Source organism: Ascaphus truei, chromosome 3, assembly GCF_040206685.1.
Source record: "Ascaphus truei isolate aAscTru1 chromosome 3, aAscTru1.hap1, whole genome shotgun sequence".
Lineage (NCBI taxonomy): Eukaryota > Metazoa > Chordata > Amphibia > Anura > Ascaphidae > Ascaphus > Ascaphus truei.
Genome location: NC_134485.1, coordinates 167350169 through 167377095, shown reverse-complemented (window position 1 = coordinate 167377095; position 26927 = coordinate 167350169). Strand labels below are relative to the sequence as shown.

Sequence of the window (26927 nt, the reverse complement as noted above, 5' to 3'; positions counted from 1 at the left end):
TGTCTGGTTAATTATTTTTGCTCCCCACCCCCTGCCTTTTCCTACTTTGAGAGTCCGTTCAATTGTTATCACAATCAAGAAGGCCTCCATTTATAAGGTTGATCATCAACTTCTCAGTACCTCATTCCAAATCAGTCCTAAGCATCATTTCACTAATCTGCCAGAGAAGTTCTCCTTTCAGTACGCTTGGATATACTACACAATTTGTGACGTCAAGCAACATGGGAGGGGGTTTCCGGTTACCTAAGTAGACTTCGCTACACAATGTCTTCCCCTGGACTAATTTGTTTGTACTCAAATCTGATGACGTCTCTTTCCTCTATGAATTCCTTACCAACATAAGAATTACAGTCTTTCAATGTTACGCCACTTTTGCAAAATAAATAAGTTCACTAGGTCATTCTTTAGCACACTGGCATCTTTCTCCTTGATAGCCTCTGATTCATTCAGCTCATCCACTATAGCCAATTCTCAGAAGACAGTGGTATCCATTCATGTCTTTTTACCGGTGGCAAAATCAACTGTCTAATCAGACCCACACAGACTTCTTGCATCGATTGTCAACCTCTGACAGACAGGAATTTGCATGCTTTGTAAGAAAGCTTGTCCTCCATCTCGGTCTAATTTATTTTCCTTCCAGGTAATTTAGTCCGAGTTGGCACAGCTTTATCACCCTGCAGGAACCAGATTATTCCCTAAATTATATATTAATTTGCCATTTCATTTCAGTTTACTAGTTTAGCATTGATAAAGCTTTCTTGGCCTCTAGCACCATCATCATTATAACCTAGGCAGGTGGAGTGCCTCCTATTTCAAATTATACATTGAATGTATCAGAAATGTGCCATACATTTACATTCCTTACCTCTTTAATGCCCAGAGAGAGAGGGCCCATCTTTGAGTAATTTATCCCCAGAGGTTTCCCAATAGTGTTTTTTTCCTGTCCCTAATGCTGAAGGATGACTCTTCATGAGTCTAGAGGTGCATTCCCTTTTGGGAAACGAAACACGCCTTATGATTATAGTCCTCCTATCCATATTGCACACACACAATTGTAAAGATAAAGCCTGTAACTATGGGGGAGGCCACTGGGCCTTCCACAATCACTTTAAATATCAAACTCTCCCTGTCCTCAATCTGTTTCCATCATCACTGATTACACACTGTGCCTAGCCCATTTATTGCTGATGTCAGACTCTTTATATTTCTGGTCCTCCCATTCTTAGGGCACACACTCAGAATCTCTTTTTATTCTATGTGAGTATTGTTTAACATTTTGCTTTAATACAATTATTTATTTTGTGTTATGGAAGTTACAGTATAATAGACTAAGATTAACAATTGTAAAACTTTAAACATTGTGCATACAGAACAGTAGTTTGTTATTGAGTGAACAAATTTGATCAAGTTCTGCATACAATGTTGTAGGAAGCCAGGGAATAATTTTAACCCCCAGCACTTACCTTTACATGTTGAATGAGACGTCCAATGACATTCACTTTGTACTGCACCGACACACTTTATTCGAGCAAATACCCAGTATGTACCTGGCAGATACCTGGAATGCGCCGCTCCTCACCTCTGACAAGCCCCGTTTTGTTTGCCTTCCCAGCCTGGGTTCATGCCTGGCTGACGGGCGGCTGATCTGTTAAATGATAATGATTAGGATTTAATAGGCTGCAATGCTTCGCGTGTCTACCAGATGGCATAAATTCATGAATTGTAATGCAGTATATATATATATATAGTGCAGTATTGCAGCCAGCGGGAATAAAATGCTTCAATCCCTGCTTGGAAAATACCTCAATGCACTCGGGCAGAAAACAGTCACAAACCTCAATACACCCGGGTATACCCGAATTCGTGGGACTAGCCAAGCTCGAATAAAGTGTGTCGCCAGTGTATGTCTGCACACCGAGATCCTTTGCCATCCGTAATATATGGTTTTGGGTTGGCCCTACATATGAGCCACCAACATCGACATAATAAACTTCTTTGTTCTTTTAAGAAATATAAATAAATATAAATAACTAATAGGTAAAAACATAGATTAAATATCATCCGAATATCAAGATTAACAACGGTTTAATTTGCATAACATGCCTTTAAAAAGCTCCTAAATCCTGCTAATCACATTGAGATGTCATTCTAAATAGGGCATAACAGTAATCAAGTCTTAAATACATTACTTTTTTCTATTTTTGTATACAGTACCTGTAATGTGTCATAATGCAAAAAAAAAAAGAGATATTGTCTTACAAGAAATGTATGCCACTGGCAGAAAATATGGTAATAAAAAAATATCTTTTGACATGCATACAATATGGCATTTGTACGCCTCACTTATGTTTAAAATGAATCACTTTGTGACATAAATATTTAGCTAACCCAAATGTTTAATGGAAATGTGTCTAAATGTGAGGTCACTGATACATAACTTTACACTTTATTATGGAAATCTTTAATCTGTAATCTAAAAATGTCATCTTAAATTGTCCTATACTGTTTATAACAAACACTGGCTCATTGTATGCTGATTGAAACTGTTAGCACATATGATTATTACAGTTATTTTAGAAAATATATATCACAAGCAATATTGGATGTTAATACATACATTTAGATATAAACATCATTGTCTCTAATATGATTGTTGAGGCATATGAGTGATTCTTTATTTTGTTTGTGTTTTCATCTATTGTTATATTGTATATAAGTTATTGAAAATAACTTTAAGTATGATGTACATCTGGCCTTATCGTTTTACTTACCACATGTATCTACTGTAATTATTGCACTGTTTGGTCACTGCATGATTTAAACCTGATGAAGGGTGGGTTCTCCCTCCAAAACATTGTGCACATTCTGGGGTTCTAATAAATAAATAAATGCAGTAATACACCGCCTTTTGAAAATACACGAGTGTGGTATATTCTTGACTATTTCTGGTGACTAGTAAGGATAGTTTGTGTGGCTTTAGTCCTTTCATTGCTCAGTTTTAAGGGAGTATTAAGATGCAGTAGGGATATTTGTACTGTTAAAATGCAACATCCATTCACCAGCACATTTCTTCATTCAATATTTGAATGATTTTGCCTGCATATTCTTTGTAATGCACCGTGGCAGATTTCAAAATCCACCACCCCTAGGCAGTTAGCTCTTGCGGCCTCTTCCTTACCCCTCCTGCTTCTGAACAGCAGCGTCAAATTAAGCCATGGACATCAGCAACATGACGTTGCACGGCCTCCCGCTGCCATGGTAACATGATATCATGATGTCATTTGACGATACAACGTTGCGTAGCTATGGCAGAGAGACGCAATGACGTCACGTTGGGGACGTCCGCTGTGTCATTTGATGCTGCAGTTAAGAAGGAGAAGGAAGGAGGCAGATAAGGAGGTCACCGCAACTGCTAAATGACTTCCAATCAGGCCAGGCCCGAGAGCGCAGCAAAAGTATATGGGGGCAGACATTTTTGCTGCCCCAAAATTTTGCCTAATGGCTTAATGGGAAATCCGCCACTGGTAATGCAATTGGGTATCATAAATCTACTAGCAAAATATTTGTGTGGTACAGGTGTCTATTAAAATTCACAGGACAACGGTACTGTAAAAAAAAGTCTAAAGACTAAATTTATTAAAGTTTTCTTAGTAATACCGCTGTTCACTTCAATAGCACTAGCACAAGCAAAATTGTCGTACTTACTAAAGCTAGCCATACATGCATAAAAACAGATGCAGAAAGATCAATAGCATGCTTGAAACATTCAATTTAAAAAGTCACAACTTTGCAGTAGTGATGTTATAGTTACATATTTACATAGTAGTGAGGTTGAAGAAACACATACGTCCATCACGATCAACCTATGCTAAATTTAGATGACAGATACTTTATCCTATATTTGTACTTACAGTATATTGATCCAGAGGAAGGCAAAGAAAAAACCCAGTGAAATATCATCCCATGATATCTCATAAGTGGAAAAATAAATGAATTCCTGACTCCAAATATTGGCAATCAGATTACTCCCTGGGTCAACAACCTTCCCGTGTTTACATATTTGGTATATCCATACAGTATATACCTTTCCTTTCTAAAAAGATGTCCAACATTTTTTTGAAAATATCTATTGTATCTGCCATCACTGTCACTGAATTCCACATTTTAACTGCCCTTACTGTAAATAACCCTTTCTTTTGTTGCTGGTGAAATACACTTTCTTCCAATGACCCTGTGGCATTTGTAATGCTCTTGGGATGAATAGTTCTTTTGAAAACTACTTGTATTGTCCCTGAATATATTTGTATATAGTTATCATATCACCTCGTAGACATCTCTTTTCTAATGTAAACAAATCTCATTTAGCTAGCCTCTCTTCATAAATCAGACTATCCATCCCCTTTAATAATTTGGTGGCCTTCTCTACAATTTTTCTAGATCCCTAATATCTTTTTTATGGAGTGGTTCCCAAAACTGTACTCCATAATCAAGGTGTGCTCTTACTAATCCTTTACAGAGGGGCATAATTATGTTTACTTCTCTTCAATTCATTGCTCGTATAAAGCAAGATAAGATCTTGGTTGCCTTTGGAGCTACTGCATGATTTTGGGTACTATCGCTAAGCCTGCTGTCTACAAGCACTCCTAAATCCTTTACCATATAAATGAAAGGTTGACAGAAGCCAGTCAATCATCCAAAGAAAGTAAATTTTATTGGTGCACTCCAGAAATAATTTTTGTCTTTTACAGTGAATTCGAAATAGTGAAAATCTGTTAATAAGGGAATAAAATAAAAATATAAAATAACACGTGGTACTAAACGTTCTGCGTCATGTGACTGCCATTGATAATGGTGCCCATCAAAAAAAACACAATTGGTGGTTCTAATGGCTACACCTAAAACCTATGAAGTGATGAAATGATGGATACTAAGTGTCCCTGAGACAACTAATCACAAATGTTGATGACAGATTGTGCTGCCATTACAATCGTGACAATAACATGTAGTTTGCACTTATAATTAAGTCTTGAATAATGACTATATATATATATGAAAAAAGAAAAGAAAAGAAACAGGCGCACACCTAGTGCATTAAAGTATAACAATTTAGTTTATAGAACAATAAAAACAGTCAAATGCCCACTCACAAAGGTACACGGTTTAAAAGCAGGTATGAGATAGGCTCTCATAAGCCAGTACTGCCGTCCGATATCAGCAATGGTATCCTTCTCCTGTTTGTTCTCCACGTGGTTCGAACAACCGGAAGTGGCGTCCCTCCGGTCGGGTGCCCCGCACAGGAAGTCCCTCCGGGAACCAGCACCTTCAGTTCCCTGCTTCTGATTATTGCACCACCGGGGGAAAAGGATCCAAACTTCTTCTTAGCCTCACACAGCCTGCAGTGTCTCTCAAACAGCAGTGGTAATGTCCGTGGGAAAGTGACACCTCAGTCTTAGCCACGCTCTACGCGTTTCGTCATCATAGATGAGGCAAAGAAGAAGTTTGGATCCTTTTCCCCCGGTGGTGCACTAATCAGAAGCAGGGAACTGAAGATGCTGGTTCCCGGAGGGACTTCCTGTGCGGGGCACCCGACCGGAGGGACACCACTTCCGGTTGTTCGAACCACGTGGAGAACAAACAGGAGAAGGATACCATTGCTGATATCGGACGGCAGTACTGGCTTATGAGAGCCTATCTCATACCTGCTTTTAAACCGTGTACCTTTGTGAGTGGGCATTTGACTGTTTTTTTTGTTCTATAAACTAAATTGTTATACTTTAATGTACTAGGTGTGCGCCTGTTTCTTTTCTTTTCTTTTTTCATAGGTATCAACAGGGAGTAGTGACCCCTTTGAAACGGGCTGCCTTTTACCTGGATGCTTTATTTTGGAACAGGACTCTGTGTTTTTTAAGTTTTTTTAAGCTCTAATTCATTTGCATTTTAATTCATTCACTTTTATAATATTATTACATTTTTTATTTAGTTTATATGTTATTTTATTAATTAATAAAGTATTAGGTTATTGTCATTGAACATTTTACATATTTTAATATATAAACGTAAAATCCTTTTAATACTGGTTTTAGTATATTTTACCCACTTTTGCCACCCCATTGGATGCATTCATAGTTAGGTTAACTTAATCACAGTTTTGTCAAGGTATATTAGAGGCGCTACTTCGTTTCTTTTTTGTTTAGTTTTGATATATATATATATATATATATATATATATATATATATATATATATATATATATATATAGCATAAGGCCAACATATAATATTAATCAGTCCAGAAAAAAAGGGGAAGTACCCAACATCAGAGAATCACTGCATGCAATGAACTATCGTTAATCTTGCTCTGGCAATAATAAATGGCAGCTTGCTCTTACATATGTTATTACTGTGTGTCAATTGTATCTCCACATAATGCATGTTGCAGGGTACATGCCATATGGGTGTCTCCCTGCTTTCCAAACTCGCACTTGCCCCCCTTCTACCTCCACAACCCATAGCTATTTCCCTATCTATTCTATTTAGTTAATGATCTGTTTCTTGTCCCTCTCCTCTTATGTTAGGTTTTCTTACAAATTTCTACTTTGTTCCATAAAGCTATTAGTGTTAAGCTGTTCATGTTTTTCTTTTCCACTTTTTTCTAAATCAGCATATTAGATAGGATAGTGAAGTATAATAAAGAAAAAAGTTGAGAGACAATCACTATCAAAGCTATTTTTCTCTAGATTAACATAAGATAACATTTTTTAATTTATATCTAAAAATGTAATGGTCTTATACGACAATATTTAATACGACAATATTTATACAGTATGTATAATATTTCTTAGGAAAAAGAACTTCAAATTGTCTGTATACATCAATATTATTAGCATGCATGATAACAATATTAAAGCAGCAGTCCAAACTGCCATTTAAAAAAATCCCCTTTAATATGTGCATCAATACAATACACACAATGATAAGTAATTAGCTAAGATCTGATTGATCCGTTCTCCTGTGACAAATCCGTGAAGATTCGGCTTGGGGTTTACTAAATAGCTGCACAAGAGTGTTAACCCTTTGCGGTCCAATGTCGGATTATATCCGACAAAATATTTGACCGCTTGTCGGATCGGGAGGAGGGGGGAAGAGGTGGAGTGCGGCGCCGGCAGCCACACATGTCCCCTGCAGCCACCGTACATCCCCAGCATTCCCCTTGCACTCCCCCTCCCAGCCCTGCACCGATCCCCGACAGCAGCTCCACACCCCAGCCTGGCATCGATCCTCCTCCCAGCCCGGCACCGATCCCCCTAGCCCGGCACTGATTTCCCCCCCACCAGCCCTGCACCGATCCCCGCCAGTAGCTCCGCACCCTTGCCCAGCATCGATCGCCCCAGCCCGGCACCGATCTCTCCCCCCCCGCCCCGCACCAAATCCCCCAGCCCCGCACCGATCCCTGCACCCCAACCCGGCACCAATCCCCCGAGCCCAGCACCAATCCCCCCCCCCCCAACCCTGCACCGATCCCCGCAGGCAACCCCACGATGCCCGAGCAGCTGACACCAGAGGTAGGGGGGTAGGAGGGGCTGTGAGTGTGGGGTGTGTCTGGTGTGAGTGTGCTGTGTGTGCTGTGAGTGTGTGCAGTGTGCTGAGTGTGCTGTGAGTGTGTGCAGTGTGTTGTGAGTGTGTGCAGTGTGCTGTGAGTGTGCGCAGTGTGCTGTGAGTGTGCGCAGTGTGCTATGAGTGTGCACAGTGTGCAGTGTGTGTGCGGATCGTGCTATAACGGGGTTGAGCCGTATGTGGTTTTTTTCTAAAATTAAATTAGACCTGCTGGCGCACTTAGTGAAAATGAATTGGGCCGCAAAGGGTTAACACAGTATTTGTGAGCTTGTTAATGGTTGTTACATTATAATACATAAAAAATGTAATGCAGAGTTATTAAAAAAAAAAAGTATTTTCTCATAGTACAGAACTGATTTATTTAATAAAAACACCGATGTAGTATATTGCTTGGTCTGCAGCTTTAATGTTATCAATCAAAGTCACAATTGTTTAGTTAGTGTATAGAGAAGCAGCTTTACTGAGCACAAGAGGACATTTTGGAGGATGCTAAATATGTTTTTGATTTTTGCTTTCTCCTGGTCAACATTATTGATATTACAATTAGCCTAATTACTAAATTAAAGACACAATGGATTTAGTTTAGTTTTATAGTTTTACATAAGAATGCAAAGATTATTTACTGTAACTTTAAAGACATACTATACCTTTTAAAACAAAAAATGTCTTTGCTATTTTATTTTAGGAATACTTTACTTACTCGTATTGTGTGGGTTCTTCCACCAACCCTGTCACGAGCCTCCAATACCACAACACTGAGTCCTGACTCAACAAGAAGTTTAGCAGCTGAAAGGCCTAAAAATAATAATACAGAGTCTTAACTTCATATGATGCATTGCATAACATTCCAGGCACACTAAAACTAATGTGTACCCCCAATAACTAAGAGCCAGATTCTGTAAATTTTACAACTTGTTTGGGTGCAGATATTTGTACATGGATTCAAAACTGGTTAAAATGTGGGCCACCTAGAGTTGTCATAAATGGAACATTTTCAGATAGCACAAAGAGGGTAATTCTATGTACACCAAATCAGCAATTCAGGCTGTTTCAGGCTGAAAATTTCTGTTGCGGTCTTTGGTTAATGGCCACTTCAGCGTTTATAGAACAAGCAAGGTAAACTTGATGGCGGTTCCATCAGTGCAGTCGCACCGAGCCCCACACTTACATAGGCCCTGCATTTCCCCACAACAGTTAAACTGATTACCGAGAGAGAGTGTGAGCCTCTGTAACTGTTACCTACTTTCTATCTAGCTTCTCCTCTGGCATCTCCTCTTGCTCTTCATCTCTGCGACATCGCAGCGTCACATTACCATGACATGATACCATAGCACCCCGTGGGTTCCCGTTGCCATGACAACATGACGTTGCTGAGATGAGGAACAGGAGGAGATGCCGGAGCTGGTAAGAGGCCCAGCTCTTTCCCCCAGCACAGAGCCCTGCTAAATTTTAATTCGGCTCTGAGAATAAAACCCTAAATGATATAAGGTAGCATCATTTAAAGCTGATGTGATTTATCTGCAGAATTTCTTGGATAAACTGGAAGCCTGAGTATGTAAATGGCAGACGAGGTTTACTACATAATATGTAAGGGTATACATTTAGCATAGCAACATTAAGCATTCAACCTACAAATTACAATAAATGGGACGGAATTAGGTCAATCCTGGATGGAGAAAGATCTAGTGCTTGTAGACAGTAGGCTTAGCATAGTGCCAAAAGTCGAACAGTAGCTGCAAAAGCTACCTGCATAGTATCATAAGAAACAGTATAGCTGGAAGAAAAGATAGCATAATTTTGCCCCTGTATAAATCCTTTTTAAGATCACACCTTCAATTTGGAGTACAGAGATCCACCAAATTAATAAAGGGGGTTGGCATTAACGCGGAAAGACTATACATAGTATTTGTTTATATTATAAAAGAGGTATCTAAGAGGGGATATGATTGCTAATTAGAAATATATTCGAGGTCAAAACAAGGAACTTTCTAGAACGCTTTTTGTCCAAAAGGCAGTACAAATGACACAGGGACCTTTGCTATAATCGTTCATAAGCCACTTATCGAGCACTTATCGGCCAAAATGCCTACTGCTATTCAGTAAGCCTCGATACGTCGGCGATAAAAGAATGAATCGCCAAAATTTTGAGCGTTCACAAAAAAATAGCTGTGTGAGCGGCGATAAGCCACTTATCGGCAGGTTTTGAAACTCATGCAATTCTAGTAGCCTTGATTAGCTTATCGAGGCCTATCGTGGCTCTAGAATGGTGAGTTTCTCCCAAAATCCTCACGCCAGGAAAAGTTGGCATGAGGCTGGTGAGAAGCTGCCGAGAGGCAGCAAGACGGGACTCAGAAAAAAATGCTTTTTTCCTGCATCGGATTGATGCAGGGAGTCTCCGGAGCTGATATCAATTAATATCAGCACCGGAGAACCCCGGCATGAATCCCATGCAATAAAAATGCTTTTACAGTCAACTTCATTACCTTAGCAGCTAACCGCTAAGAAGGGGTTAACCCCTCCCACTACCCACCAAGGGCAAAATACCCCCTTCACCCACCCACGCTACCCACAATAAACACTAATACCCACCTCCTCTACCCCTGCATGATTAATACCAGAGGCTGCTGGTGTCCGGAAGTCCTCAGTTGGTCCCGCTGGTGTCTGTGGGCCCTTGGGTGGTCCCCATAGGTGTCCAGGGGTCCTTAGTTGGTCCCTGCGGGTGTCAGTGGGCCCTCGGGTGGTCCCATGGGTGTCCAGGGTACTCAGGTAATTCCCACAGGTGTCTGTGGGCCCAAGGGTGGTCCCCGCGGATGTCTGTGGGCCCTCGGGTGGTCCCCGTTGGTCCCTGCTGGCCTGTGGTATCAATCCGGTGGTAAATAACCACTATAGTAATTAAGGGGTTAACCCCTGTACCCTGCTACCCACCCGGAAGTCCTAATCACCCACCCCGGGACCACTATACCCACCCTGTACCCATTGATTGGCATAGTGGTACAGCATACCCATGTAATATGGGCATGATAAGCTACTATAGTAGCCAATGGTCACCCTAATCAAAAAGCATGAAGGCCAAAAATACACTATAATAAAATGGACCTGAAATATGCTGACGAGGACGCCCTTCATGATGGCAGGGGTAAGTAGAAAGGTTTATTTACTTTATTTATGCTGGCTGGCTAATGTTTTATTTATAATGGGCAAATGAGCTATTATCCATATCTGGATAATAGTTATTTTGCCCATTACTATACTGTATGTGTTGGGGGGTTGGGTGGGGGGGAGGGGGTGTATTTATTTCAATGTATTGAGGGGGGAAATTTGGCAAAAGGATTGGTACCGCAGACCAGCGGGGACCTGCATGGACAACCGAAGGGCCCACAGACACCTGCAAGGACCACCTGAGGACTCCCGGACATCTGCGGGGACCACCTAAGGGCCCACAGATACCCGCGGGTCCATCTGAAAACCCCTGGATACACACTGGGACCACCGAGGGCTCACAGAAACCCACGGGGATCACCTGAGGACCCCCAGACACCTGTGAGGACAACCCGAGGGCCCACAGACACACACAGGGTTCACCTGAGAACCCCCAGACACCTGCGGGGACCACCCAAGGGCCTACAGACACCCACAGGGATTAACTGAGGATCCCCAGATACCCACAGGGATCACCCGAGTGCCTACAGACACCCACGGGGACCACCTGAGGACCCTTGGACCCCTGCAGGGACCACCTGAGGCCCCACAGACACCAGCGGGACCACCTAAGAACCCCCGGACACCCGTGATGTCTGGTATCAATCATGTGGGGGTAGCGGAGGTGGGTATTAGTGTTGTTGTGTTTTTAATGTTTATTGTGGGTAGCAGCTGTTTTAATATAAAATATAATACTAGTGTAGATGAGCAGGGGGTCTCCAGAGCAGAACCGTGTTGATTTGAAGTTCGGGGACCCCCTGCTTCCCGAGATACTGGCCCCATTATGGGATGCCGGTATCTCCTATGCATTTAAATGTCCTGCGTCACGTGACTTGGGGAATAAAATGCATAGGAGATACCGGCACCCCCTAACGGGGCCTGTGTCTCGGGAAGCATGGTGTCCCCTGACCTGAAATCAATGTGGTTCTGCTACGGAGACCCCCTGCTCATCTAAACTAGTATTATTATTTTTTATTAAAATACATTATTTTCAGGCGAGATTTGCGCAGGGAGAAGTGGCTCTCTCTGAACAGCTCTCTCTGCAACTGAAAGAAATTGCCGGGTAAGGCCTTTTCAGAGAGGTGATCATCACTCCACTGGCTACTCACCCATTTTGGGAATTTTGTCATCACAGGTAATCGAGGCTTTCTGAATACTGTGATAGCAACGCTAAAAAAAATGGCAATTTAAATGGCCGACAATTTTTTTATGAAGGCTACTAGCATAGGCCCGGCCCCAGCATCATTCACTGAGATTAGTGAAAAGGAGATTTCACCAGTAGGGAAGAAAATGGTTCTTTATAGAAATGGAAGTAAACATTTGGAATTTACTGCCCATAGATCTTGTGCAAATGTAATCAGATTGTCATCACTGGAGTCAGGAAGGATTATTTTCAAGTATTGAAATACACTTTGCAAATGTTTCACTGGGGTTTTGTTTGCCTTTGCTATAACTTAAAATATATGATGAATATGTCGCCCAATTAAATTTGAATAAAGGTTGAACTTTATGGACATATATGAACTTAATCTTCTATGTAAATATGTAATTGACATTTTTGGACGACTGTATATGACTGAAATTGCCTTTCACTTTGTTCATCCAAGGTGATCTTGTCTTTCCATCTGGGGTCCTTGAGAATGCGGGTAACTCATGTACATTATGCTCATGTTAGCATAATATTTCCATTTTAGCTTCCTCGGAAGCAGGAGAAAGATTTTTTTTTTTTGTGGAAAAAATTGTTACAAACATTGAAACAGCATTATCACTAAATCTTTGATCACATATGCTTGAGCATTACTGGAATGTTAACCTTGATCTTAACATCCCAAATGGTGACATTTAAAGTACAAATTTCTACTATACATTGCTTTCTTTCATTTCTCCAATGATGGAATTTCCTTTAGTACACTGGGAATTAAATAAAAAATATGTATTTATTTAATTCCTGCTTGCATGGTCTTCATGCATTGTGCAAAGTTAAAAAAAATATATTCCTTTATTCCCCTAATTACAGTATACGGTTTTCCTACAAAGGAGGCTTATTTAAGTTAACAGGAGTTTCAGACAATAGCATTTTGAAGGTCAGAATAATCCATAAAGTTTATACAAGTGGCCGTGCCCATGAACATAAAAGATACAGACTTTGTGTAAAGTCCATGCAAGTTTTAAATAATCAGTGTGTCAGAAAAACATGATGCCAACACAGAAAAATAAATAGATCATTCTGTTCTTCCTAGCCAGATATATGTGTAAGACATATCAATATTACTGTAAGCTTATGGAACACAGATTTAGGGGCCTATGCAGAAAGGGCCTAAAAATGGCATTCGCCAGGGTTTCAATTCGCCAGGTTTTTGGCGTGTTAACCTCACTGTATGCAGGGAGGGCCGAATCCCTGGCGAATGAATGCGCCACCACCATTTGATAAAATGGCGTGTAACCGGTGGCGAGACGGCTGCCTGGCGAGAAACTGCCGAGAAGCCGTCCCCTGGCGATATGTGTTTGCAGCAGAGAGAGATACGCTGCTCTCTCGGCGCAAACATCAGCACATTGAAAATTAATTAAAATATATTTTTACTGATAGTGTAGATGTGCAGGGGGTCTCTGGAGCTGAACCGCATTGGTTTCAGGTCCGGGGACCCCCTGCTTCCCGAGATACAGGCCCCATTATGAGGTGCCGGTATCCCTCTGCATTTAAATTTCCCGATTACGTGACCGCGGAATGTAAAGAAAGCAGAGGGATACCGGCACCCCCTAAAGGGGCATGTATCTCGAGAAGCAGGGGGTCCCCGGACCTAAAACCAAAGCGGTTCAGCTCCGGAGACCCTCTGCACATCTACAGTATAAATAAAACACACATATCAATACACAATCATTCCTTACCTTAGCGGCTATGTGCTACGGTAACGAAGCAACATTAATGTATTTTTAATAATAGTGTACAGTGAGCAGGGGGTCTTTGAGCCACAAATCAATGCGGTTCAGCTCAGGGGGCCCCCTGCTCCCGCACAATATTATTAAAATACAGAAATGCTGCTTCATTACCATAGCGTATAGCCGCTAAGGCAATGAAGGGTTAAGGCAGAATAGCATGTTTATTGGGGACAATTGCCCCCAATAAACATTGCAATAAACAACATACACCCACTGTGTATTTAAAATACATAAACAAGAATAAATACATTAAATGCATATAGCACTTACCCATTACCGGTTGCCACGATGAAGGCCATCCTCATCTTCATCCTGCCCATGCCCCCTCCGCTGCTGCAAAACAGACACAACAATGAAAACATCCAAAGTAATGTCCCCTAACCCCTTAATCACCATAGCGGTTATTAACTACTACAGTCATTAAGGGGTTAACCCACCCTCACCCACCCCTTGGGACGCCTACATACCCTCCCACAGTTACCCTCCACCCCGTGAGGCCTAACCACCTTCACCCACTACCCACAAGGGAGGCCTACCCACATACCGTTGGGGAACACCCCCCCTCCCCCAACACCTACAGTACAATAATGTGCAAATTAACTATTATCCAGATAGGGATAATAGATTATTTACCCATTATTAAAAACATTCAATAGCATATTCAAATAAATTAAGTACTACTGATCTTATCAATAAGAAGTCTCAGTCGCCAGCAACATCCTTGTCTTGTCCACAAAAAACATAGCCAATGCATTGCAATTACATTCAGATATCAATTAACCCCTTAAATACCATATCGGATAATAACTGCAAAGGTAATTAAGGGGTTAAGTCACACTGGCCCGATACCCACCCTTCACCCATGAATTTGTACATTGGCTTCATCATGCAAATAGATATATATATATATATATATACACACACATGATGAACCAATATACAAATAAATGTAGAAGGGTTATCAAAACCATACTGTACTCAAAATAACACTTCTCCATAAATACACACTACGATACAATAAATTACCTTTCATAATCCTAACTGATATTACAATCAAAAAGATCAAATGCCAATCGTAAACCTAAAATCACAATCAACACATTGCATTTACATTGTATATATGATGCATACAATCTATGCACCATATACATTCTGCAAATGAATGTTAAAAATAACATTGCAAGCAAAATACAGATAACTCCAAACAAATATACTATTGTAACCAATCCGGTAAACATAAATCAATTACCATTCATTAATGACATCCCTAAACAATTTACATTCCATCCCTAACAATTAAACAATTAACTAATTCAAACCTGCAACTGAGCAATGTAGCCTGTGAAAATATATAAGTACCAACAAGCATAAAAAATTGACAACCAAGGCTAACCCTGACCTCTAATACAACATACAATAGCAACGATTACAACTTTCTAATTTTAAAAGACTTTAAACATACATTTAAGCCTAGATGCATAGTCAAAATAATTAAAAACACATCAAATCAAGCTTTTAAAACACTATCATTTCTTATCCTGTATGTATATATCTCTCTAGACATACATACATACATACATACATACAGTGGCAAGAAATGATATACCACAGATAATTAAATAAACATGTAAAGAAAAGAATTTTAAAAAATTAACAAGTTCAATTAAATACATTTATTTAGTTAACTAAAAAAAAACTCTCTACCAGCGCTTGATCCAAGTGATAGACTAATTGGTGTGATAACAACAATTGAGTGATTACAATGTGATTACTGCTGCGGCAGAGTTTATTCGAGCATTTGCCCGTTCTCTGCCGCAGCAGTAGCCTGGCGCGCGCCCGAGAGTGACGGGACCGCGCCGAAGCAGCGGAAGAGCGCCCTCCAATCGGGGCGCTCTCCCTACCGCTGCCGGGTCCGCCGGGTCCCCCGGAACCCCCTGCCGCTGTCCCGCGATCGCGGGACACCAGGGCTCCCTCAGGGAGCCCCTGGACGCGCGTGCAGGGGGCGCACGCTCCCGAAGACGCGTGACCGCGCGTCTATGACGCGCGGCACGCCGAGGGGCGGCCACTAGCAAGCCGGGAGATTTCCCGGCTTGCGGTACCGACCACACTCGAATAAAGTGTGTCGGTACTGTACATATGCAGCCAAGGGGGCAATAAACAATGGATTGTTCAAATCCAATAGCATACAGATACAAATACAAAAAATGTCCCCGGCGCAAAGTGTGGTGATGATAATTACAGTACCATATCGAAAGACAGTCCTGTTTGAAAAGTCAGTCCTGGTGGTAGAATGATTCATCAACAATGTGAGGTAGATTTTCCTCTAGGCGTGTTCCCTTATGTTGTCTGCAATAACAGATAAAGAAAACACACCATTGCGCAGTATACAGACTCAATTGCCCCAACCTGAAGAGGAAAATCCCTACTTACAGGATATTTTCTTGTTCATTCGGGGGAGAGAATCTGTTCTTTGGTTCTCTTCCTCCACCCTGGTCTCCACGGGCCCCTCGTGGTTCCTAAGGTGGCTCTCTTCAACTCGGTCTGCGTCGTCCCAGTAACAGCATACACCGCAACAACCGTGGTTGGAGAAAATTGAAAGACAGCCTAGTGTACTCCGCAAATTTTATTTAACAATGTTAAAAAGCAGCGATGTTACACTCACATTTTGCGAGGGCAAACATGCCGCTCAAGAATGCCGTCCGCAGCCTGTGTCCACTCGATGGTGTGTTGTTCACGACGTCGCGCGCCAACCGATGACGTCAGCGGCGCAGCGCCCGAAGTTCTCCCCACACCACGAGATGCAACGCAGGTGACAGCTTACAACGTGCACTGTACTAGGCTCCTCCTCTCTACGCGTTTCGTGATGCTACGTCACTTCCTCAGGAGATGAAGGAGTCCAGTACACTGGTGCCTTAAGTACATGCACTAAAACTTGTATCTGCCCACAAATGGGCGGCGATCATTTTCGTCACTTAACTGAGTAATTGCAGGACCAGAAATAGCTGACTTGATATACTGTGCTGTTAGGGTCAAACCAGTCCTCACTACTACCCTTTTAAAATATCAAAAAATATAAAATTTGCGGAGATGGTGATCGCAGATTTAGAAACAGCAAGTTCAGATTTCAAATGCCCCAAACAAAATCTAAGCATAGAGGAAAAAGCTGCCATAAAATCCCTTGAGGACAATAAAAATATTGTAATCAAGGCGGCAGACAAAGGGGGAGGGGTGGTTGTGATGAACTCCACTTATTATAAAGAGGAGTCATCAAGAATCTTGAGTGATCCGACCACATACCGGAAACTGGAGGGCAACCCAACGGATCTTTTTAAAAAGGAGTTGTTGGTGCATTTAGAACAGGGATTTCGAGATGAGATAATTAATAAACAAGAACTGGAATTCATCACTATAGAACAACCAAGGATTCCAGTATTTTATTTCATCCCGAAGATCCATAAGAATCTTAATCGGCCCCCAGGAAGACCGATAATATCTGGAATAAGGTCCCTCACCTCAAATCTATCGCAATTTCTAGATTTTCTGTTGCAGAAATATGTGAAGCAGGTCCCATCCTATTTGAGAGACACGTCGCACGTACTCACGACCATACAGGAGTTAAAGTGGTCCAAAGAATGTTGTTGGGTAACATGCGACGTAGTCTCATTATACACAATAATAGACCACAAGATGGGACTGGAGGCAATAAGGAGGGTTCTGGAAAAGGATAACTCTGTAGATGATAAACTAAGGACTTTCATCTTGGATGGAATCAGGTTCATCCTAACCCACAATTATTTTTGTTATGAAGGCGATTTTTTCCTCCAGACATGCGGCACCGCGATGGGCACCAGGTTTGCCCCAAGTTATGCGAACGTATTCATGTCCATATGGGAGGAGGATAACATATGGACCTCCAACCCATTTGGGGCAAACCTGGTGCTATGGAAAAGATACATCGATGATGTGCTGTGTGTCTGGAGGGGGCCTATGGATGAGCTTGAGGCATTCAAGCAATATTTGAATATTAATGAACTGAACCTGCGATTCACATTTAATCAAAGCAATACCATCATTAACTACCTTGACCTGATACTATCCAGACAAAAACATATAATAAGGATGTAGATGCAAATACCTATTTATTGGCATCAAGCCATCACCACCCAAACTGACTCCGGAACATCCCCAAGGGACAAGCACTAAGGGTTAAGCGAAACTGCTCAAATGAAAAAGTGTACCAACAGCAGGTAAATGACCTTAGGGATAGGTTCCTGGAGAGGGAATACAAAATGCGTGATGTAGACTCTGCCATTTCTGAAGTTAATAAACTAGAAAGAAAAAAAATTCTATGTAAAGATCCGACCACAACTGTTATGAAGAAAAGTGACCCATTTCCATTTTTTGTAACCCAGTACAGTGGTCTGGCCCCCACTATAACAAAGGTTCTTATTAAACATTGGGGCATACTACAGAGGGACCCTGTTCTCAAAGAGATTGTCCCAGAAAAACCTCAGATAGTTTATAGAAGGGCAAAAAACCTAAAGTCCCGGCTATCACCAAGTTGTCCCTTTGATGGTCTTCGAGACCGCCATGTTACATGGCTAAGTAACCTTAAAGGATACTATACATGCTCCAAATGTATTGGATGCAAAAATAGTGTTAAGGGCAAATCATTTAAATCAAACAAAACAGGAGTGGTCTACGATATAGAAACATTTATTAACTGTAAGACGGATTATTGTGTTTACTTACTGCAATGCCCATGTGGGCTACAATACATAGGGCGCACAGGGAGACCTCTCAAGAGGCGATTTGCCGAGCATATATACAACATCAAGAGAGGCCTCGAGACGCATAGCGTCTCTAATCATTTCAAGCTAGTGCATAATCAGATTCCTGATGGCCTTATATGTATGGGTATTGAACATCTAAAACCAAATTGGCGCGGGGGAGACAGGCTGGGCATGTTGTCCAAAAGAGAAAGTTATTGGATATATGTCCTGAAAACCTTGTCCCCATTGGGTCTAAATATTGATTTCGATCTGGCATCCTTTTTGAAAGACCCTTAGAATCTGCTTGTTTCATCTTTCTTCAATGTAGTTATCGTTTTCTATTGAATTTGTAAATATGATCAATGTTAAACATTAGGTTTATGTAATCAACTATAGGACAAGTGTTTATTTTATTAATTTAATGTTTTAACATGTTTTAAGTCATTTTATATTTTTTGATATTTTAAAAGGGTAGTAGTGAGGACTGGTTTGACCCTAACAGCACAGTATATCAAGTCAGCTGTTTCTGGTCCTGCAATTACTCAGTTAAGTGACGAAAATGATCGCCGCCCATTTGTGGGCAGATACAAGTTTTAGTGCATGTACTTAAGGCACCAGTGTACTGGACTCCTTCATCTCCTGAGGAAGTGACGTAGCATCACGAAACGCGTAGAGAGGAGGAGCCTAGTACAGTGCACGTTGTAAGCTGTCACCTGCGTTGCATCTCGTGGTGTGGGGAGAACTTCGGGCGCTGCGCCGCTGACGTCATCGGTTGGCGCGCGACGTCGTGAACAACACACCATTGAGTGGACACAGGCTGCGGACGGCATTCTTGAGCGGCATGTTTGCCCTCGCAAAATGTGAGTGTAACATCGCTGCTTTTTAACATTGTTAAATAAAATTTGCGGAGTACACTAGGCTGTCTTTCAATTTTCTCCAACCACGGTTGTTGCGGTGTATGCTGCTACTGGGACGACGCAGACCGAGTTGAAGAGAGCCACCTTAGGAACCTCGAGGGGCCCGTGGAGACCAGGGTGGAGGAAGAGAACCAAAGAACAGATTCTCTCCCCCGAATGAACAAGAAAATATCCTGTAAGTAGGGATTTTCCTCTTCAGGTTGGGGCAATTGAGTCTGTATACTGCGCAATGGTGTGTTTTCTTTATCTGTTATTGCAGACAACATAAGGGAACACGCCTAGAGGAAAATCTACCTCACATTGTTGATGAATCATTCTACCACCAGGACTGACTTTTCAAACAGGACTGTCTTTCGATATGGTACTGTAATTATCATCACCACACTTTGCGCCGGGGACATTTTTTGTATTTGTACATTTATTTAGTTCACTTACCATTATTTGCCCCCACGGACTCCCGTTGAACTGGTTACTCAAGTTCAAAACCACCAGGCACAGGAACCCATAAAATAACAAACCATAAAAAAATAAACATTAAACTAAAAATCCAAATCAATCCACGGGTCTTCTAATTTTAATCCATCTTCATCTGTATTCTTCTTTCTTCTATCTTCTTCCGGGGTCTTCTTCCTGTCTTCAGCCACGCCCTGGCCTTCTTCTTCTGTAGGAGGTCCTTCCTCCTCGGCGGCTGGCTTCAAAATGAGACTACATAGGCTTTTAAAGGCCTATAACGTCACATTTTCGTCATATGGTTCCCACGGCCCTGATTGGGCCGGGAAAACCATGTGTTTTGGCCGATAAAAAAAAAATGATGACGTCACTTAAAGGCAATGAAAGCACAGCCAATCAGAATGGCTTTGCTTCAATTGCCTTTAAGATGACGTCATTAAAAGAAACATGGCCATCCACACATGGTACGGTAGCCAATCAGAGCGTGGGAACTCCATCCCTATTCTGATTGGCTCTAGTATACCATGTGACAGAGGATTGGGGGAGAAAGGATGTGACGTAATTGAAAGCCTGTCACATGGTACTAGAGCCAATCAGAGTAGGGATAGAGTTCCCATTATATTTGTTTGGAGTTATCTGTATTTTGCTTGCAATGTTATTGTTAACATTCATTTGCAGAATGTATATGGTGCATAGATTGCATTTACATTGTATATATGATGCATACAATGTATTTATTGTGATTTGAGGTTTTTGATTGGCATTTGATTTTTTTGATTGTAATATCAGTTAGGATTATGAAAGGAAATTATTTGGATTGTAGTGTGTATTTATGGAGAACTGTTATTTTGAGTACAGCATGTTTTTGATAACCCTTCTACATTTATTTGTATATATGTTCATCATGTATGTGTGTATATATATATATATATATATATTTTTTTTTTTGCATGATGAAGCCAATGTACAAATTCATGGGTGAAGGGTGGGTATCGGGCCAGTGTGGCTTAAACCCCTTAATTACCTTTGCGGTTATTATCCGATATGGTATTTAAGAGGTTAATTGATATCTGAATGTAATTGCAATGTATTGGCTTTGTATTGGCTATGTTTTTTGTGGGCAAGAAAAGGATGTTGCTGGCGACTGAGACTTCTTATTGATAAGGTCAGTAATACTTAATTTATTTGAATATGCTAGTTAATGTTTTTAATAATGGGCAAATAATCTATTATCCCTATCTGGATAATAGTTAATTTGCACATTATTGTACTGTAGGTGTGAAGGGGGGGGGGGGTGTTCCCCAACGGTATGTGGGTAGGCCTCCCTTGTGGGTAGTGGGTGAGGGTGGTTAGGCCTCACGGGGTGGGGGGTTACTGTGGGAGGGTAATGTGGCGTCCCGAGTGGTGGGTGAGGGTGGGTTAACCCCTTAATGACTGTAGCGGTTAATAACCGCTATGGTGATTAAGGGGTTAGGGGACATTACATTGGATGTTTTCATTCTTGTGTCTGTTTTGCAGCAGCGGAGGGGGCATGGGCAGGATGAAGATGAGGGTGGCCTTCATCGTGGCAACCGGTACTGGGTAAGTGCTATATGTATTTAATGTATTTATTGCTGTTTACAGTATGTATTTAAAATGGGCACATTCACTATTATCCCTTTGTGGATAATAGCAATTGTGGCCATAACTATACTGTATGTGTTAGGGGGGGGGGGTTATTTCTTTACAAGTATGTATGTGTTTATTCATTAATTTGGGTGGGGGCACATAATTGGTACTGCAGGCCTGCGGGTAACACCCGAGGGCCCCCGCCGGCCTATAGTATCATTGATGTGCATATATGTGTATGTTAGGGGTTATAGGGGTTGTTGTTATATATATATATATATATATATATTTATATATATATATATATATATATATATATATATATATATATATATATATTTATATTCATTTATTTATTTAATCATTTAGATTTATTTATTTAGTGTGGGACTGCTGTGTGTCATAATTCTTCATTGTGGGTAGCGGGGGTGGGTGAAGGGTGTATTAGCCCCAATGGTGGTTGTTTAGGTCTTGCGGGGGGTAGCGGGAGGGGTTAACCCCGTCATGACCGTAGCGGTATTAACTGCTACGGTCTTGAAGGGGTTAAGTGCACCCGCAACCCCCCCGCAAGCCCTAAACTCACACCAAGGGCCAAATACCCCCTTCACCCACACCCGCTACTCACAATAAAGCTCGCACGGTGGCTTAACCCCTTCATTGCCTTAGCGGTTAGCCGCTAAGGTAATGAAGTGGGCTGTACATGTATTTTCCTGCTTTGGATGCATGCCGGGGGGCTCCGGTGCTGGTATTAATGGGTATCAGCTCTGGAGCCCCCCAGCATCAATCCCAGCCAGGAAAACGGCTGATTTTTTTTTTATGGCCCCTATCGCCGCTCAGCTCCAGCTTCTTGCCAACTTTTTTTGGCGGGGCGATTTGGAGAACATCTCTCCATTTTATTGGCGCGAACAGCAGCGAGATGCTGATCGGGGCTACCTGCATACGGTGGATTTTAAAACTGGCGAGATATTGCTTCTCGCCACCCGCGCGGCGAGTTTAAAAAAAAAAAAAAAAAAACTGGCGGATTTTACTCATCTCGGCAGTTTCTCGCCATTAACTAATTTACTATAGTCATATTTCGCCAAAACCTGGCGAGATTGCGGTTCTCGCTGCTCTCTGCATAGGCCCCTTAGTTCCCTAGATCTAAATAAGCATCTTCCTCATAAGTGTCTTCTATTACAGTACTCGTATTTCTAGATCTAACTGACTCTTCCTTGCCTTGGGATTTATAGAGGATAAGTGGCATTCCGTGATGAAAGGGACTTACATTTGAAAACTGTAGAGCATTAGTTAGTAATAACAACACATAAAGGATATATACTGCACACTAAGAAAATTAGTCTGTGATATGTAAATATGAATTGCGCCCTCAAATGCCTAGAGTGGCATTGGGTGCAACTGATGAGCTAAATCAAGTATTTATCCAAAAATAGAGAAAGATGTGTGTTACCACCTTCTCTCTAGCTAGAAGCCCATTAATTGTTGCACTCCGGGACTATTAAAATGTAACATTTATTAGTAATAATACTAAAAGAAGTCTACACATACAATAAAATGTAAATAACGAATATGTGTATAATGTTATAAAATTAAAGTGGGAGTAAGACAGGTGTGGTAAAGTTGACCCTAAGGTGTATTGCATGATAAATGCTATTTACTGGAAGAATGGTGTATTGGAGGATTACTGACGGTAACAATTGCAATATAACCACCTTCAGGGACCTCACTACTAGTAGGGTAACTGAACCTCAAGGGTGCCTCTGCGACGGTAGTGCTAGTGTCTAGCCTGCTGGTGGTATAGTAGAATGTAATCACTAACACAGCATACCCATTAAACCAACCATTGATTGCATAACGTTGAATTAACTTGCAGCCTCTAGTCTAAACCTAACTGCAGCAATTATACTATATTCTAGGAACTAGGTTTAATGTGAAGTACAATATAGTAAGGGTGCAGCTCCAACCTAATAATCTATATTGCTCCTACTGTAGCTACTCAGTAATGATGGTCTCAAAAAATGCATGTTAAATTCAACACAATCATAGGTTGGTGGTATGTGGATTGAGCCTGTGTAGGACGACACCTACACTGGCGACATACTTTATTCGAGCTCGGCTAGTCCCACGAATTCGGGTATACCTGGGTGTATTGAGGTTTGTGACTGTTTTCTGCCCGAGTGCATTGAGGTATTTTCCAGGCAGGGATTGAAGCATTTTATTCCCGCTGGCTGCAATACTGCACAGTATATATATATACTGCATTACAATTGATGAATTTATGCCATCTGGTAGACACGCGAAGCATTGCAGCCTATTAAATCCTAATCATTATCATTTAACAGATCAGCCGCCCGTCAGCCAGGCATGAACCCAGGCTGGGAAGGCAAACGCAACGGGGCTTGTCAGAGGTGAGGAGCGGCGCATTCCAGGTATCTGCCAGGTACATACTGGGTATTTGCTCGAATAAAGTGTGTCGGTGCAGTATACACACAAGGTAATATCTCTTTGTGAATAAAATATCCATATAAATGAGGTGTATAAGGTGATACTCTATATCAGCGGTGCGCAAACTGTGGGGCGCGACCCCCAGGGGGGGCGCGACACTGCCGACGGGGGGCGCGGGGTTTACAGAGGCCCCGCGCGCTTCCCGAAGGCACTTAAATTAAGTGCCGGGGGAGCTGCAGGGCCTCTGTAAACCTAACTTACCGTGGCTCCGGCGGCTTCCTCCCTGTGTCGCCATGGCAACGCCGGAGCGCGGTTAAGTTGGGGTTGGGAGGGGGGCGCGGGAGTGAGGGGACAGCCGGCAGGGGGGCGCAGGGAAAAAAGTTTGCGCCCCCTGCTCTATATGATGTAAAGATGTTGCCACATCTATAGCTAAATAGGCTAGATAGCAGTCTTCTCTCAAGGGTTAATGATAGCCAGAATCCTGGTGTGTGTTTACCACTTGTGATATGTCCATTAAGGATATATAACCTTATGCTACACAATGAGTCATACAATGGTATGGCAAACAACTAATCTAACTGACTAGTGACGTCATCTGGGAGGAGACAGGGAGTGGTGTATCGTTGGTAACAGTATCTCTCACGAGGTTGCTACAAGTTGCTATGTGGTATTTCATGCTTGAATAGACTCTACTCCTGATAGGCACCGCAGTGTGCAGTCTAATTATACTCTATCTGCAAATGTGCTACGTGTTTCACCTGCACTGTATTATATGCAAAGCGGTGATTTAACAGCGAGTACAACAAGATATGGGCATTTTGTATGGACACTGACTTAATTCTATCAGTCAATAAATACAACCTCATCTCCATATGAGTAGATTTGTTTGCCATACCATTGTATGACTCATTGTGTAGCATAAGGTTATATTTCCTTAATGGACATATCACAATTGGTAAACACACACCAGGATTCTGGCTATCATTAACCCTTGAGAGAAGACTTCAATCTAGCCTATTTAGCTATAGATGTGGCAACATCTTTACATCATATAGAGTATCACCTTATACACCTCATTTACATGGATATTTTATTCACAGAGAGATATTACTTTGTGTGTATAGGTGTCGTCCTACACAGGTTCAATCCACATACCACCAACCTATGATTGTGTTGAATTAAACATACATTTTTGAAACCATCATTACTGAGTAGCTAGGAGCTATATAGATTATTAGTTTGGAGCAGCACCCTTACTATATTGTACTTCACATTAAACCTAGTTCCTAGAATACAGCATACTTGCAGTTAGGTTTAGACTAGAGGCTGCAAGTTAATTCAATGTTATGCAATCAATGGTTGGTTTAATGGGTATGCTGTGTTAGTGATTACATTCTACTATACCACCAGCAGGCTAGACACTAGCACTACCATCGTAGAGGCACCCTTGAGGTTCAGTTACCCTACTAGTAGCGAGGGCCCTTTAGGTGGTTATATTGCAATTGTTACCGTCAGTAATCCTCCAATACACCATACTTCCGGTAAATAGAATTTATCAGGCAATACACCTTAGGGTCAACTTTACCACACCTGTCTTACTCCCACTTTAATTTTATCACATTATACACATATTCGTTATTTACATTTTATTGTATGTGTAGACTTCTTTTAGTATTATTACTAATAAATGTTACATTTTAATAGTCCCAGAGTGCAACAATTAATGAGCTTTTAGCTAGAGAGAAAGTGGTAACACACCTCTTTCTCTATTTTTGGATAATTAGTTAGTAATAGTATCATAAAGAAGGATATAAATAATCCTTACAATGATTAAATAGAAACATATTGAATTAATTAAGAAACAGGTTTTATTCTGCATACATTTCAATGCCAAACAGAAAATATATTATATACAATATTTAGCTTAATAAAATGTAAAATGTATATTTCAGACATGAATATTAAGTACTGCATGATACAATATCTAATATATCACAAGTAGTTCCATGTTTGTTAAACAATGCATCTTATATGGAATCACATTTCAGTGTATTGTAAAATGCTGTTTCTGTATTTAAAAAAAAATAATATTTTGAACATACTGTAATTATATGGAAAGGTATGCATTTGATTAAATTATATAATGAGGGATTATTTTTAATAAGATTATCAGTATATATTTTCCAAATTAAATTGTTATTTATACATAAACTGATACATTATCATTTATGCAATACATGAGCAAAACTGTTCTTTGGAAAGCAATAATTAAAAACAAATTTTAAGCCCATACCAGTATAATGTAAATATAAATTTTTAAAAATGACAAATTAACTTAAATTGAATATATTATCAAATTAAGTATTAACTGTAAAGTCTTAAAAAAGGCTAATTTGTAATAACATTTTGGAAAAATTTTGGAAGACTCACATTGTGTCAGGGTTACATATTTAAGTAATAATCCCTGAAGAACAGGACATTACTGGCCAATAATGCCCTGTTCTGAGGGGATTATTATTATTATTATTATAGGCTAAATGTAGACTTTTTTCATAAATAATAGACACTTTTGTATAGTTATATAGTTTTTTTTAATTAAAATAAAATGGTACATACATTAAAGCACCTCTATATACGCTTACACTGCAACTATCTATATCCACACACTGCCGTCCCCTCTGTGTACATACACACACGAGCACCACACACACTGCAGCTCTACACACACACGCACACTGCAGCTACACCTACACGCACACTGCAGCTACACCTACACACACACAGCAGCTACACACACACAAACTCTGCAGCTACATACACACACACTGCAGCTACACACACACACACACACACACACACACACACACACACACACACACACACACACACACACACACACACACACACACACACACACACACACACACACACACACACACTGCAGCTATGCACATACACTGCAGCTACATACATATACACACACACAAACT

General features: G+C 41.0%; 1 protein-coding gene across 7 annotated transcripts in view; it reads right to left on the bottom strand.

Moving 5' to 3' along the window:
* Positions 1-26927, bottom strand: part of LOC142489263 (amine oxidase [flavin-containing] B-like) — a 221312-nt gene that overhangs the window by 138357 nt on the left and 56028 nt on the right. For 4 of the 7 annotated variants that reach the window (XM_075589725.1, XM_075589723.1, XM_075589724.1 and 1 more), the window contains one exon: positions 8314-8408. The exons of 1 other annotated variant lie outside the window; for it this stretch is intronic. In XM_075589725.1, coding sequence (XP_075445840.1) covers positions 8314-8408 — 95 coding nt within the window. Of the gene's footprint in view, positions 1-1463; positions 1501-1897; positions 2001-8313; positions 8409-26927 lie in introns of those variants that run through there. 2 more of the 7 variants (XM_075589730.1, XM_075589727.1) reach the window with 2 other exon arrangements.